This window comes from Gigantopelta aegis, chromosome 6, assembly GCF_016097555.1.
Source record: "Gigantopelta aegis isolate Gae_Host chromosome 6, Gae_host_genome, whole genome shotgun sequence".
In the NCBI taxonomy this organism is placed as follows: Eukaryota; Metazoa; Mollusca; class Gastropoda; order Neomphalida; family Peltospiridae; genus Gigantopelta; species Gigantopelta aegis.
This window is the reverse complement of record NC_054704.1, coordinates 35,284,542-35,302,113: the sequence shown is the minus strand read 5'-3', so window position 1 is coordinate 35,302,113 and position 17,572 is coordinate 35,284,542. Positions and strand designations below refer to the sequence as shown.

Genomic DNA, 17,572 nt, shown 5'->3' with positions numbered 1-17,572 from the left:
AAATGTAATGGCCCAGTGAAGAGATGTCAGCCCTCTACACCGAGTTCTCTTTCATTAACCTTTTCATTTCATTTCAACTTATTGTCATGCTTATATCCAATTAAGGTTCAAACACGCTGTCCTGGGCACACACCTCAGCTATCTGGGCTGCCTGTCCAGGACAGTGGATTAGTTGTTAAATGTTAGTGAAAAAGAAGAGGGTGTAGTGGTCTTATACCTACCCACTGACCGGCCTCGGTGGCATTGTGGTTAGGCCATCGGTCTACAGGCTGGTAGGTACTGGGTTCGGATCCCAGTCGAGGCATGGGATTTTTAATCCAGATACCGACTCCAAACCCTGAGTGAGTGCTCCGCAAGGCTCAATGTATAAGTGTAAACCACTTGCACCGACCAGTGATCCATAACTGGTTCAACAAAGGCCATGGTTTGTGCTATCCTGCCTGTGAGAAGCGCAAATAAAAGATCCCTTGCTGCCTGTCATAAAAGAGTAGCCTATGTGGCGACAGCGGGTTTCCTCTAAAAAACAGTGTCAGAATGACCATATGTTTGACGTCCAATAGCCAATGATAAAATAAAATATTAATGTGCTCTAGTGGTACCGGGCTGCAAACCCAGTACCTACCATGTTCGATGGCTTAACCACAACACCACCGAGGCCGGTTTAAAACTCACTCTGGGTGGGAGCCGGTACCGGGCTGCAAACCCAGTACCTACCGTGTTCGATGGCTTAACCACACCACCACTGATGCCGGTTTCATTAACCACTAACAACTATCCATTAAGTTTGGTTGGGGTGGGATTTAGCTTAGTCGGTTGAATGCTCTCTTGAGGCGCTTGCATCGCAGGATCAAACCACCTTTGTGGATCCATTCAACTGATTGGGGTTTTTCTCATTCCAGCCAGTGCACCACAACTGGTTCAAGGCTTTTGTGTGTGTGGGAAAGTGCACATAAAAGATCCCATGCTGCTTGAGGAAAAATAGAGCGGGTTTCCTTTGATGACTACTTGTCAGAATTACCAAATGTTTGACATCCGATAGCTGATGATTAATTAATCAATGTGCTCTAGTGGTGTTGTTAAACAACAGAAACTTTAACTTTACAATATTATGTTTAGAGGTTTCTGTTTGTGTTTGATCTAGATTTGGGCAAATGTTCATGAGGCTGACAAACCGGCAAAGTTGGACTTCGACCTGAGTAAAACGGCCAACTGGAAGCCATTTTTTGGTAAAGGGTATCCGTCTCCTGGACTCAGCTCCATTCAGGTTTGTTAACTTATCTGTTGTTTGATTACAGTTTACCCTATAACTTACCCATGATATCCATCTCATAGACCCATATCATAATTTAGTGTATTAACCCAGTTAATAATGACGTCATATTGCCGATGGAGGTGATTTTAGTACTGTAGTTTACTAAATATTGAATGAAAATATGATTTAGAAGTGTTAAAGGATACATAGAATTCGCTACTTGTTTTTGTTTAATATGTAAAATATCAACCTTTTTCTAGTTGAGCCTCGACAAATTACAATTAACATAGTTTTGGTTGATATTTTATATATTAAAAAACACTTGTGACGAATCCTCTTTATATGACATGACAGAAACCCAGATGGAAGTTATCCTCTGAAATGTAGTAGGACAAACGTTTTAAGAAGACCCATAATGTGATCATATGGCAAATTAGTTTTAAATATTAAATATTCTGTAAATAAAAAGAATATTTAAAATATGTTTACTGTAAACATTAGTCTGATTAATCCAGTGTCATGTAGTTGCCAAACTGATGCAGTTAGGTTTATAAAATTGTATTTCTCAATGGATGAAAAAAGTGAGTGTACCTTTTAACATGTGGAAGTTGAGTATTGTGCAGTTAGATCACATTATGGTGTCAGTGTTTATCATCCCAACATCAGAAAGGACATTTAGGTGATATTAAACTTGATAAATGATATTTTTGTCTTATCCAGATGGTTTAAAATAAACAGTTACACAAATATTGTTACGTTATTATTTAAAGCTACATGTATTTTCATAATGTTCCATAGCAACATTTTAAATTATTATTCTACAAAGAATACACTTTCACATTAATATTAATAATTGTGTTAATATCATCTACAAGTACACCAAATTACTGAATGTCTTTTTCAAAACTGTAATTATGACACCAAACTTTGTGAATATATTTTTTTAAATTTCAGCCAGAAGCACTGATATATGAACCAGTAGACGAAAGTTCTGTGTTGTTGTTGAAAGAGACGATCGAACAGGCACTGAAAAACAAGATAATGGATTGGCGAGCACGCTTTATCACTCGCTGGAACAGACATTGCACACAGATCATGAGAAAAATCCTGCCATCGTATGTATTGTTAGCATGTACAAAGTATAACATGCCCATGGTTTAAGTTTGACCACACAAAACATATTAAATTTGATTAAATTTGGTCTAAAAATCGGTAGCAATGTTAAATTTTCCATTAGCCAAACAGCTCCAATGGTGGTGGACCCACAAAGGGCATTTGCTCGTTAGCTTTTTGGTGAATTAATAATTTTAAAAAAATTTCACCTAATTTAACTTTAATTTGTATTTGTTAATTTAGCGAATGACAACTTAAATGTTCCTTCTAAAATGTTAAAGTTTATTTTGTTAATTTATTAATCATCAGCTATTGGATGTCAAACATTTGGTAATTGTGATATATAGTCTTAGAAAGGAAACCTGCTGCATTTTTCCATTAGTAGCCAGGAATAGTATATATGCACGATCCTACAAACATAGCACACCAGCCTCGGTGGTGCAGTGGTTAAGCCATCGGACTACAGGCTGGTAGGTACAGGGTTTGCAGCCCGGTACCGGCTCCAACCCAGAGTGAGTTCTTAAGGCTCTCTCACTAACAACTAACCGATTGTCCTGGACAGACAGCCCAGATAGCTGAGGTGTGCCCAGGACAGCGTGCTTGAACCTTAATTGGATATAAGCACGGAAATAAGTTGAAATGAAATGAAATGAACATAGCATATGCCACAGCTTCCTTCTCAAAGTTGCATGTGTTATATTTTGATGTTTTTACACATATTTGGGTTAAGTAACTACAAATTAATTCCAGTTTTCTCAATTGTGGGTGCAGGGTGTGTGTTTCCTGGGTCAAAGCCCCACCCCCCCACCCCAGCCTGCTCAATAGGAGTATGACTGGACTCCCCTTTAAATTTTGCCTGCCATAGCCTAGACCCCTCCCCTGCTAAAATTTCTGCACACGAGCCTAAAGAAATATGACCAACATAGAAATTAAATATTGTACATGTATAGCCATTAAAATATCAGCCAGTTCAATACTATTTAAATTTAAACCGTACTAGAATATGTAAATTTATAAAATAGTAAAAAATATAACTGATATTTGGATGTAATTTGTGGAAAGCATGTAATTCAAGGTGTAATCTTTACATTTCAATTTTTTATATATTTTTTTTATGGTCATTATGCAACTATGAGACTCTTGAGAAAGCCTTGAAATAATATTGGTGGGATCTAGCTGTTAGTAGAGTGGTCACCTGAGGTGCTTGCATCATAGGGTCGAATCACCTCAGTGGACCCATTCTCCGATTAGGTTTTTTCCTGACCCAACCAATGCACCTTGATTGTTATGTGCTGTACTATCTGTGAGAAAGTGCATATAACATTTCTCCAGCTAATAATCGGGAAAAAGGTTTCTTTTGAGACTATGTTAGAATTACAAAATGTTTGACATCCAGTAGCTGATGATTAATAAATCCATGTGCTGTAGTGGTGTCGTTAAATAAACTTTAATTGTAACCCTATATTTATGAAGTGAGGAGACAGACAAGGTTATGTGCGGAGTAAATGTTTCACATTCATTGATTTTGGTACATAGATCATAGAAATCTCTTTTTACATGGTTCTATGGGGAATCCAGATGATGTTTGACAAGGAAATATAGAGTATACAGATTTAATAATATCTGCCAGAAACAAATTTTTGGGTATGGCGCTATGGAATTGAATGCAACCACAGTTAACAGGGGGTATGGGGGGCCTACCTCAGAAAGAAAATGGGTTACGTTTAGGGTTAGGGTTAAGAAAATCATACAATAATGATGAGTAATTAATTCTGTCAAAATGTCAAGTAAAAAATTTAAATTTTGGATATGGCGCCATACCCATTTTACCCTCTGGCAGAAACCCTGAAAGTTAAAAAAGATTCAAGGATGAATATTATGTAGATGACCATTAAAAATTGCTTTGGCAGCTAATTAGGAAAATGCTGCCATCTCTTTAGTACATATATTAATTCGTTAGAGCCTTTTTTTTTTAGTGGCAATTAGGAGAGAAAAATAAAAGTGGCATACATGTATTTGATGATTTTTGGAAATATAAGGCAAATTGTGATGTTATTATCTATGCTACTGCCACCATTCAGAAAGTTCTGGGATCGATCCCCGTCAGTGGGCCCATTGGGCTATTTCTCGTTCCAGCCAGTGCACCACGACTGGTATATCAAAGGCTGTGGTATGTATTACCCTGTATGTGGAATGGTGCATATAAAAGATCCCTTGCTGCTAATTGAAAAGAGTAGCCCAAGAAGTGGCGACAGCAGGTTTTCTCTCTCAATATCTGTGTGGTCCTTAACCATTTGTCTGATACCATATAACCGTAAATAAAATGTGTTGAGTGCGTTGTTAAATAAAACATTTCTTTCTTTCTTTCCATTCAGAAAGTTTACCCTAAAACAAAAATTCACCATCTCTTGTGGTCTAGATATATCATCTGAACCGTAATTATCTGTCCCTCAAAATACATACTTAACCATTCACAGTGACAGGACTAAAAAGGAAAATGTAAAAAATGTTCCACATTTTCTATAATTTCAGGCTGGAGGAGACTTGTGGCAAGTTTCCTAATGCACAATATTTACAGGAGCTGGAGACCTCTTTCAGTCAGTACAAGGTGCGTAGATCTTAACATGTAACGTCAGAATGTAATATTGTGATTCATTTATTGTACTCTGTGTACTTTTTCTCCACTTTATTGCATTTCAGTTTTCAGGTGGACTGAATTTAATATGAATTGTTGAAAAATTACCTAAAATTTAAATTACACTTTTTTCAATTTTTTTCATGAATATTTAGTTTTTTGTTTGTTAAATGGATATTACTTTAGGGATGTACTGGGTATTTAACATTTCAGATCCATTTCTAATAGAATGTGTCTGTTCAGATGCTCTATTATACCACAGTGACTATAATTGAAATATTAATAACCGTGACTTCCAAAACTGAAGTAAGAATGCAACTTATAATTCAAAACGATTTTGATTTTTACTGTTTCAGGTATCTGGCTTCCCACTGCATATGCCATTCAGCAACCTGGAGAACATCATTGAAACACTGCGAGCCACTGGCGTACATGCGCAAGACACGAGTGACATTGAGTTTGCACTGGCTGTGTATGTTAAAGCCTATCCCAGCTCCATTCTGTCGGTGTGGGTCTACGTTGCTTCACTCATCAGGATTAGATAGCAACATCCAGCTTGATTTCAATTCCAGGCTTCCGTCCATACAGGGTGGATTGTTAGACTAAGTATTCTTGGCCATATAGCAAGTTAGGCCAGGTTATGCTGACTAAGATGCCAACGCTATGGCTCTCGGACTGCAACCAAATGTTAATCTGGTAAATCCACCCCTGTGTCCAAAATATAAAGAATATTATTTAACGTTGAATATTTTTCATTATTACCTATGTGGATGAAAATATTTTTGTTTGAGTCAAAAGTGTTATATTCCATGTGGACATAATTTTGTTTCATGTTTTTTAATATCATCAGTTCCTGTCGGTGCGAGCATCAGTTTAATAGTTGAATATGTACATTGTGTGTATTCCTTATAAAGAGCTTATTGATTATAGCTTTATGGGACCATTCATATTTATCATCATTTTAACAAGTTTACAAAGAGAACTCATTGCCACCCCTAGCCTCTTAAAAGCATCAAAATTGTTTGGTGCATGAGATATTTATATTGTAATTTTATTTTTATTCTTAAGCGTATGCTGGCATTAATCCACTCTCCATCCAGCATGTGGTTTGTACATTTGTGAAAATTGTGATAATTGATAATGTTTGATAATGCCACCTAAATAGTTCAACGTTTGCACAATGGAGACATTTTAATCATTATTCCATCCATTCATGTAATATTATTGTTATGTCCTGTGAATTCCAAACATATTTTAACAAATTGTCATATTATATCAAGACTCCGTCCATACTAAAAGTATTCTTTACAATGGGCATGCACTTTTTATTTTCATTTTCATTTTCTTTTTAATTTTTTGTGCCCATATCCAATTAAACTTGTAGCTCCATCAAGCCGTTAAATTCTGTATGGGAGCCAGACTAATGTCAGATGCATCAAATTTGAGCATAAACCCCTTGCGTTTTATAAGCAATAAGATTACATTTGTTTTGTTTTAATGTCACTTTTTATGTTGTCTCTTAAGTTTTATTAATATTTTTTTAAACAAAGCAATTTTATCCCATCATAGCATACCAATTGGTAGACATTTTCATCTTATACCTAGCTTTGTAAAAGGGCCATTCAAACATCCTGTGAACTTTTATTTTCCTACTGAGATTAACCACCACATAACACACTGAAAGTAAGCATCTCTCAAAGTTCAATAGCCACACACAACCCCTCTGTGATTAATTATCTTTGAATGTAAGAATCTGTTTTAAAAAAAAAGGCAGCTATGTCTGCTTAGGTTGTTGAGGTGTACAGCTGTAAACCTAACAAGTAGGTGGCAATGAAGTCTGCAGTTGGCACCTAACATTGCTGTCTGGCAAGTTTTGTTTAGCCTGTCACCTGAATCTGAATATGTTACAATCATTATTATTGTAGCTACTTCAATCAACCTGCTATTATAAGCACTTCTTATAGAATCCAAATTCAGAAAAGGATTTCTGATGTCTTTCTTACAAATATTTTGCACCCCATCACTTTAAGATAAAATCCACTTTCTTACAAATATATTGCTCCTATCATGTAGAGGTAAAATATATCTTCCATATTTTGTATGGCCTTGGACTTTATATAGGAAGTTTAATTTAAAAGTTTTATCCGAATATTATTGTTTTTAGTTACCAGTAGATTTTATCCAAATTGTATCAAGTGGCACCTTTAAATTAAATTTATTTATAAAATGAAATATTTGTACATAATATGTACAGATTTGTCATAATGCCTTGTTACATTTTATATAATAATTTATTGATTAAACATATCATTAGTCTTTGTTGTAGTTTTTATGTAAAACCGCATTCTTATTTTTGTATTATACATTTGCTGTTTGGTGTATTATGTAAATAAATACACTTTACAACATGCACAATTTTTGTTTACAGTAACTAAAGATAGAAATATTGCTTCATTAGATCTCTAAATCACGGTTAGAGCTCGATGCATCTCAGTAGTAGAGTTTACATAAGATATCTTGGTTTGCTGGAATGATTCATTATCTATTCCAAAACATGCTCTAAAATGGGTAAATACTTGAGGGTGAAACCAATAAGTTGCTGAGGGGTGTTCACACACACCTTGTCATGGTTCTAACTTAACGGCGGCACCGACGACAATTACCGTCGTTGAGATATAAATTGCCGTAGGTAGAGATCATCACCAATGACACTTTTCTGCCATCAGTAAAGCTCGTCAAGAATGTGTACATTGTCTGCCAATATTTAACATTTGCACATTTGAAATATGTCTACATACAGCAAAATAGCCTTTCAGTCATGTTTATTTGTCACTTTTTAAAAAAATTGCCATAGGCAGGCTCACAATAGCCGTCTGTGGGACGTTTCACCCATGGCAACTCTTTTAAAAATTGCTGTGGGAGACCAATCCTTTTTTAGCTGAACTTTAAAAAAAAAGAAAGAAAGAAAACGAGAAGCCTGTTCAAACACCTCTTACATATCCGGCGCACCCACCTCCTTTCACAAACCCCTGGATCAGTGCTTGATGCTGTAAGTACAGTGGACTCTGTCCAAACCAGCATCTGTGTAATTCAGATTTTTAAATAAACCAACAAAATCTGTCCAGTCTGATAGATTTCATCAGTCCTCCTTGAATCTGGATTGGCAGAGTCCACTGTACTTGTTAAAAATAATTATATCTTATTTTATTGTCCGGCTGTTTGGCAGTTCAGAACTTAAACTGATCATAAACATAAAGATTTACTTTTTTTCCATAAGAAATTTAAAAAAAAGTTGTCCGTGGAATAGAAAGCTGGATGATTTTTTAGATGATTATGTACATGGAAATAAAGTTTATCAAAGTGAAGAGATAATTCTTCAAGCCAGAAAAACCCAACATTGTAGAAAGGTCAGGTCAGGTCATAGGGTTTTACGTGCACATTCAGAACAAGCTGTTGTAGCGCACGCCTGTCCAGGATTGTAGAAAGTGAAACAAGTGCCTTTATATTGGTCAGATGGGTCAAATTAGCTGTGGTCAACAAACTACCAACACGTGAAGTTTGTTTTGTTTAATGATGAAGCACCCCGCACAGATATGAACTTTCATTTTATAGTGCACTTTTCTTTTTGAAACAACCCCCAAAGGGGCCAAATCCGAGAACATTTGCATAATGAAATCGACATGATCATTCTCATTAACACTGTACTACAATGGAGTTTTTAAAAATGCTTTTGAAAGTTTGTTTTGTTTAACGTCACCTTTAGCGCACATTGATTTTTGTTTTTTAATTATATTATCCCAGCCCTCTTTCCTTTCTCTCCTTTTGACTTCCATTTCGTTTCTTCCCGATTTGGCAGCTCCTCCTATCTTTAAACGTCTGTCGCAGTCCATCTCCAGTGGCACCACATCCTAGTTCTTGTCTTTCCAAGTGGTACAGCGGTCGCTCAATGCGCGGTCGATATAGGATCGATCCCCGTCGATGGGCCCATTGGGCTATTTCTCGTTCCAGCCAGTGCACCACGACTGGTTTATCAAAGGCTGTGGTATGTACTACCCTGTCAGTGGGATGGTGCACATAAAGGATCCCTTACTGCTACTCGAAAAGAGTAGCTCATGAAGTGGCGACAGTGGGTTTCCTCTCTCAATATGTGTGGTCCTTAACCATATGTCTGATGCCATATAACCGTAAATAAAATGTGTTGAGTGCGTCGTTAAATAAAACATTTCTTTCTTTCTTTGTCTTTCCAACCATGACATGTGCTTGACTCTTGTGGCTATTCGTGCCACACACATGTCATTTCCCATCAGCTTTAGCTGTGGGCTTAGTCGGACCAATTCGGAGTGTGTTCAGTAGTTACTTCTGTCATTGTTAAGAGGCACTTGTAACCACCTACTATACTCCCCTACCACCGGCGGTCGTTAGTGCCATGGGCCAGACAAGCTTCATTATCGGCAGAGGACGATAATGCCAGGTGGGTGCTGGGACTTCACCCGTGGAGAAAGTTGAGACAGGTAGTGATTATGTGGACAGCTCAGTAGGCAAACAATCGGAGGAAACTGACAGACAGGGTCGAAACAGATTGAAATCGTGGGAGAAATTGGAAGGTTTTCTTATTTTACGATAATGAGAATGATTGGCAGAGGGTGATAGACAAGAAAAATTAATGAAAGTGTGAGCCAGATTTGACGGGACTTTGACTGTCGTACACACATTGGTTTATTAATCATCAGCTATTGGATGTCAAACATTTGTTAATTTTGACATATAGTCTAAGATAGAAAGCCCGCGACAGTTTTCCACTAGTAGCAAGTGATCTTTTATATACACAATCCCACAGACAGGGTAGCACATACTAAGGCCTTTGATATACCAGTCGTGGTCCACCGACGAAGATCGACCCTAGACCGACCGCGCATCAGGCCAGCCCTTTACCCTGGGTCACGACTTAGAGCCTACGATACATCTACTTTTCGTAATGTATCGTCAAAAGTCTCCGAGACTTTGTTTCCGACAAGTGTTCTGTTTGCGGAGAGAAGTCTCCGAAACAATATATCAACTACCAATCAGAATATATAAATAAATCACATGACATGACTGGTTACATAATATTGTCAAAATGGCGATGCCCGGTAATAATACTATTATGTGGAACAGAGAGAACATTGAAGTATTAGCCGGACTTTGGCAAGACAAACATTGCTTGTACAACACCAAAAGCAATATATACTATAACAGGAACATAAGAGATTCAATAATTAAAAAAAGCTTTCCGGACCCATATAATACAATTCCTGCGTTTTCTTCTCCGTTTGTTTTTAAATTATTAAACTAATGGTAATGGTAGCAACAGCAACCAAGGTTGCTGCTTGTCTGCTATTGTGCAAAGATACTAGACAAAGTCTCTCAAAATAAAATAAGTGTATCGTCAAAAGTCTCCGAAAGACCAGTGGCTGATCCAGAAAATCTATTTGTGTGTGTGTGTGTGGGGGGGGGGGGGGGGGGCAATGACGAGGCGGAATGTCAAAGGAACTTTGGGGGAGGTTTGGAGGGGGATTGTAAAACAAAAAAGAAAATTATAACTGTCGCAAAATTTAGGGGAGGGGGACTCATCCCCCTAGATCCGCCCCCCTAAATGGATTTTCTGGATCCGCCACTGGAGACTTTGTTTCAGAAACAAAGTATCGGAGACTTTGTAGATGTATAATGCTCTTTGATGACATATGCTTGTTAGCGACAACAGAGTTTATTAAACATTGATTCATTTTGTATTTCGGTTCCAAAATGAGCAAAGATTCATTTTAAGATTAATTTCATTGGTTATGGATCAATGTTTCAATAGTGCATATTGTTAGATTCGTTAACGAGAAATCGATCCTTGTATTTAAAAACGTTATACTTTTACTGGATTGGATTGTTCCAGCTTCCTCAATGGTGACAACTAACTTTTCTAACATTCCAATTTCTTATTAATCTTATTAATAATAACGATAAACTCAATTTGCGTTATTCTAAGCTTTATTAGGATAAAATAATTTGGTAGATTCGTCATCTCACGTATTGGCCAATGAACCTGAAACATAAAATACACAATCATTCCGAGAGTACGGCTAAAGCAACATGATAAAGCTATACACACAATTTCAATATATAACATTTTCTCAAAGCATCGTGCAAAAATATCCGTAAAATTATACACTGGCGTAGGAAGCGGAGGGGCAAGGGGGCCACTTTTCTTGATCTAATAGTAGCAGCTTTGGTTTATATATATACACACACACACACACACACACACACACACACACACACACACACGCGCGCGCACACACATACACACACACATATACATATATTCATACGCGCGCGCGTGTCCCCCACACCTTTTGGCACCCTCCTACTCCATATATATATATATATATATATATATATATATATAGGACAAACAGACAGACAGAAGCGCAGAGATGGATCAGCATTATCGCCATCGTCATCATCATCATTATCAACTAATTGAGTGTACTATATTTTATTATATAACATTTAGTGAAATATCTTAAAATATCAGTGAAATAAAAATGTTATCAGTCGTCACTCAGTGACGATAACACATTTTAGAGTGAAAAGTTCACTATTTCACTCTAAAATGTGTTATCGTCACTGTAGAAAGTGTTATCTTTAATGTAAGAAAGCCGGAACTATTTTGTTGCTGGCATTTTAAAAATAAAGGTAAATTGTCCAAAGTTATGTAATAAATAGAAAATTTAATATCTCATCTCGTGAAGTTTGCAATCATATCACACTCGTCGCGGCATGCAGAAAATTCGGGTATAAATTATGATCACCATTTATACTTACCTTTATTAAATTTACTCAATAATGACGTCTCGCCTCATCCATTGCTTGCTGAAATTCTTCAACATCAATTTTATCGTTACCTAACAATACAATAAAATATTACATGTATTTGACATTATATTATTGCTCGTATCATATACTTAACCTTTTTAACACCCACTACCCCATGTGTGTTTTTGTACTGGGGTGTCGTTAAACATTCATTCATTCATTATATTATTGCTCAAAACTGAGGCGTTGACTTTAATAGAAATATTTTTTAAATGTTGAAATGTAACTAAAACAAATTAAACGATTATGAGCTTAAGCTTGTCACCAATATAAATTAAAGTAAAGTTTGTTGTATTTAACGACGCCACTAGAGCACATTGATTTTTTATCTTATCATCGGCTATTGGACGTCAAACATATGGTCATTCTGACACTGTGCTTTTTTGGTGGGTTTTTTTTAGAGAAAACCCGCTGTCACCACATAAGCTACTCTTTTACGACAGGCAGCAAGGGATCTTTTATTAGCGCTTCCCACAAGCAGTATAGCATAAACCATGGCCTTTGTTGAACCAGTTATGGATCACTGGTCGGTGCAAGTGGTTTACACCTAACCATTGAGCCTTGCGGAGCACTCACTCACGGTTTGGAGTCGGTATCTGGATTAAAAATCCCATGCCTCAACTGGGATCCGAACCCAGTACCTACCAGCCTGTAGACAGATGGCCTAACCACGACGCCACCGAGGCCGGTGTCACCAATATGTTCTAGCGAATTCTGCAAACACCCAATGAGTCTGACTAGAGAGAGAAACCTGGAATGCCATTAATGTGTCGAGACTTTTGGATTTTATGTTCTTTACAGCTGATCAGAATTATTACAAAACTAAATTTATTTGCGTTTTTAAATTTCTTTTGCTTGTTGATGAATATTTAAGAAAACAACAATTTCCACAAAAATGTCGACATTTTTTACCAGTCAATTGAAGAAATCTGACTGCATCCCTGGTATTAAGAAACGACTCGAGTTCTGGCTGATCTATGACACCATCCGTGTTAGTATCAAATTCATTCGCACCTACAAAATATAGCTAATTTTCTATTAAAGATATTATAATAATGATGATAGTGACTTCAGAGCTAGGGACCTAATTCACAAAAGCTCCTTTAGGCTCTGCTAGACAACAAAGAATCCTCTTTGCAAGTCTTTTAGCATTGCACTGCGAGATCGCAAAGTTGCGAGAGTTTAGTGAATTGGGTCCTAGATCTACAATTGATAGAAAAGCTATCTAGAATACTCCAAAATCTATCTACGATTAAAGATGTTTTGTCGAGTTACATATAAAATATTTTTTCTTATTTAGAATATCAGTTTCTGCATACACTTAGTCACTAGGTGTTTCTATTCGTCCAAATGTTTGCAGTGTCCAATACTAGATTTTAACGTTCAACAATTCCGTACGTACAAGAACAGTTTGAGCTACTACAAACACTGAGTCAATCAGAAAGACAACTGCATATAGAGACACCGATAATAAATACTTTTAACATAAACGGTTACAATAGAAAGAAGTAAAACATGCAATAAAAAGATACAATAAATACTTTTTAATTTGTAAGTACATGTATACATACATCTCAAATGAAAGCCAAATTATTCTGTGATAAAATTCAGTTATCTGACATTTTGTTTCTTAGAAATTCTTATAATTATTTTCGTTATTACACTTTCAAAGTTGTGTTTATTACTTCTTTTTCCCAACGCCACAGCGGCCCCGATACCGTGTGTGATGACGTAGCACCTTGCTGCTTGTATTGCGATTGGTTTAACTTTACGCCACACTCTGCGCACTCCTCTGAAGCGCACTCTAAAACGTCTCCAGGCATCAGTACTGCACACAGCCGCGACTAGCAGGACAGTCAGGGTTAGAGTAATCCTCATCTGAAATATGAAAATCAAGCAGTAAATTACTGTAAATATATTGTATTTTATAGCTGAAAGTTAAACTTTTTTTTTTTTTTTTTTTAACAAAACAACTACAACACATTGATTAATTTAATTAATCATCGGCTATTGAATGTACGGGCACGACACAAGACTATTTCGTCCTTCCTGCACTGCCTATAGGATGACTGCCACTCTCCCAAGACTGGCTTGGTAGCACCGTTCCAATCATTTTGCCAAGTCGATACTATGTTTAAAATCAGTATAAGGCACACCAACCGTGGCATGAGGCAAATCCAAAGCAGACTTGGCAGTTGAATCAGCCTTTTCAAAATACAATATCTTTATTGGCAATGGATAAAAAGACACACTTTCACATCACCATCCCAATTAAGAGATGTTCCAACTTCATATTTCGAAAAGGTTTGAGACAGGAAAGTGCATCTGTAAAAATAATAAATTTGGATACAATAGGATCCTTTATTTCTTCCAAGGCTTTAATGACTGCCCAAGCTTCAGGACTAAAGATTGATGCGGAGTCAGGCAATATCATGAACATTAATGTATCTGATGGAAAAACTGTAGCAAATGCTGTTGTAGGATTCTGTACGGGTTTGAGGAATTATGTAGCTTTACGTTGTATATCCATTACATGCTTCATTATTTAGGCTTTTGCAGTGACAGTTTCAAAACTGCTAGTTAGACAAGTAGTCTCAAAATAAAAATTGAAAAATATCTCTAAATGTAACTTGAAAATAAAGAGTATAAAATTCAAATGCTTCACAGTTTATTTTCATCTTTTCCATTATTATTTACCTAAATGTGTTGATATTTGAATATTGAAGACATTATATTCATTTTTATTTATGCATATTTTATTGTTGTTATTATTAATAAATTGATGAACAATTCACATTTCATCTAAAACATTTTGACAAATGTAAAATTACTTTTATTAATCCAGGTTGTAATACAGTTTATTACCCCAGCGGACACTCATAACAGGGAAAATGTTTTCCATATTTTCTCAGTGAGAAATGTTCTGCATTGGTCTAACGAACAATACTATTGGACAATTTGACGTTTACAAACCAATGACCTTGGCGGTACTAAATATGACGTCATCACGATTTGGCAAAATGACGTCATGTAGTTTAAAGAGTTTGCGTTTACAGCTCTGTTTTTGGTGTTAAATTTTTAACAAAATGTAATTTTAATGCAATTCTTTATAGATTTTTTTAGCAGAATAAAGATAACTTTTGTTTTTGAAAATTATCTATGAACGTGATTAAATTACAAAGTTATAGCAATACTCAGAACAATGCGTAAAGTGGTTTACATAGTTTCTATACAGGTTGGTCTTCATGCATGTGCGTCGAAAATAAAGGCTTTTAGAGATAGCTGAGGTAATAAATAGAATAACAAACTCGGTACCAGTTATTATCTAATTTCTAATAAAATGACAAAATCGTTAAGATTACACACCGCCATTAATACCAGTCAATACAATTTCTATGTCCGAATATATTCTGTGAAAAATACAACAATATGGAGAGGGTCACGTGACTACCAATTTCAACGGTTATTCTCCCAGCACTATTTTGTACATTTTAGTAATTGAAACTTTGGCAGAAGCTGTTCGACGGGATTCTAAAATAATAGGCTAAATTTACCTCAAGCCCCGGAAAGAACACACACACGAACAACAACAACAACAACAACAACAACACACACACACACACACACACACACACACACACACACACACACACACACACACACACACACACACAAACAAGAACTAACTAATTTTAATTGTACATTATTATTTTTAAATAATTAAAAGGTTAAATCTATACAGGTAGGTCAAAATTATAAATAAATAGAGCACCCGGTTGGTCCGGTGGTGCCTAGAAAGGAAAATGAACTTTTTATTATAAACGATCGAAATATATGTTCCATGTCGTGACGTATACAAGATAAATACTTATGCACATGAAAACAAAACGACTTACCTTGATACCTTGGAAATGGAAACTTCTCGTGTACAATGAGATGGTGGTATTTATTTTGGTTTGGTCCAGGATTTAACACTTTGGGTATTTGTGTCGTTCCTGAAACACCTAATTTGTAGCACGCCGTGGTATATCGATGGCGGATGTAATTTAGATACTAATCTCTATTGTAACATATACTATATTGCAAAGTCCTAGTTGACACCCTGTTTGATTCGAACAGACAATTGGTGCACTAGTTCAACATATACACACTTCCTGTAACATTCACACGTCAACGCGAATCCTGAACGCTCGCCATTGATGGAATTGAAATACGGGGAAAATTAATAACCGATTTAGCTACCTAAAATCCTGTTCAGTTATTTAAAGCCTAAGTTCTTTACTAATATTACAATAATACAATATCGACTTAATTCCTACTCAATACTGATAGCTTTTTTTCTCCAATTTTAAACAAGTCTATGCACCTCTTTTTGATACCATCACATAAAGGTAATTGAATAACAAAAGATGTCTAGTATTTTTGCGTATTTGTTCCAAAAAAGTATAAAATATACTTGTAACAGAAGCCAAATCTTACATACCATCAAAGCCTAATCTTGTATTATGCAAATAGGTTTTAGTGTTGGTAGCAGAAAAAAACAACTTGCGTTCAAATCATACCTGTGGAGATTTGTTTACAATTAAAAGAACTAAACTTCATGGATTTTAGATGATGAATTTTATATGAAATCTTTTGGGGTTTGGGTTTATTTTTAATCCGTATTTCAACAAAACCAGTATTGAATAGAAATTAAATTGATATAACATTTAATGTGAGGTGAAGTTTTGTCCAATTTGTAGGATGAAGTTACTTCTCCCTCTATACAAAACAGTAAAGTGAATACAGTATGTTCAACAATTATATATATATATATATATATATATATATATATATATATATATATATATATATATATATATATATATTATGATAATTGTTGAACATACTGTATTTCACTTTACCGTTTTGTATAGAGGGAGAAGTGACTTCATATATATATATATATATATATATATATATATATTAATCATTATTATAGCATCCTTCAATATACATGTATCTTAAAGTAATAAAGTCATTGTAACGATTGTAGTGATGCTTTTGAAAATGTAACTGATTTCGATATCTGTGATTTTGACCCACTTTTCTCAGATATTCATTGTGCATTAGCACTTACATATAAATGCAATACTTACTCAAACACGCATGTTGATATTAGGAAGAATATAAGTGATGAAGTCGCGCCCAGTAACATTCGTAAGTGGATCCCAAGTAAACGAGAGGAATATATCAATAATATCGATAATAACTTAGTTCAAACAATCCTCTTAGTACTGGACGATGAATCTGTTGATATACAAGCACGTGTTAACCAAGCAGCCGACACGCTGAAAAATCTATTTTTAGACTCGGCAGTCTCAACATTTGGTCAGGTGCGTGCTCGCGCTAACAACCGTGATAAAAAGGCCACTGCTAATAAGCGACCCTGGTTTGGGGTAAGATGTCAATATTTGCGAAGGCAGTATCATGAATCAAAAACATTATACTCAAAACACAAAACAATAGAAAATAAAAAGAGGTTAATTAATGCCAGTAAGTCCTATAAGAAATGTATTTCTAACGCATACTCACAACACAGATTTAAAACTGAAAGGAAAATGAGAACATTACGACTAGACGATTCCAAGGGATTCTATAAAATATTGAAGGGACCACGCAAATCGGAC

At 35.8% G+C, this 17,572-nt stretch overlaps 1 protein-coding gene and 1 long non-coding RNA gene across 2 annotated transcripts in view; one reads left to right on the top strand and one right to left on the bottom strand.

Annotated features, from left to right (window-relative positions):
• Positions 1–7,315, top strand: part of LOC121375449 (coiled-coil and C2 domain-containing protein 2A-like) — a 62,014-nt gene extending 54,699 nt beyond the window's left edge. Inside the window, exons 40-43 of the mRNA XM_041502912.1 lie at positions 1,142–1,264; positions 2,207–2,367; positions 4,898–4,973; positions 5,357–7,315. Coding sequence (XP_041358846.1) covers positions 1,142–1,264; positions 2,207–2,367; positions 4,898–4,973; positions 5,357–5,545 — 549 coding nt within the window. The 3' untranslated portion in view covers positions 5,546–7,315. The remainder of the gene's footprint in view (positions 1–1,141; positions 1,265–2,206; positions 2,368–4,897; positions 4,974–5,356) is intronic.
• Positions 7,316–11,002: 3,687 nt separating this feature from the next.
• On the bottom strand, positions 11,003–13,920 carry LOC121374947. Its single transcript, XR_005958262.1, has 4 exons — positions 13,589–13,920; positions 12,816–12,917; positions 11,853–11,932; positions 11,003–11,070 (listed from the first exon to the last, which is right to left on the bottom strand). It is a non-coding gene; the product is annotated as an uncharacterized LOC121374947 (long non-coding RNA).
• Between the last annotated feature and the right edge of the window lie 3,652 nt (positions 13,921–17,572).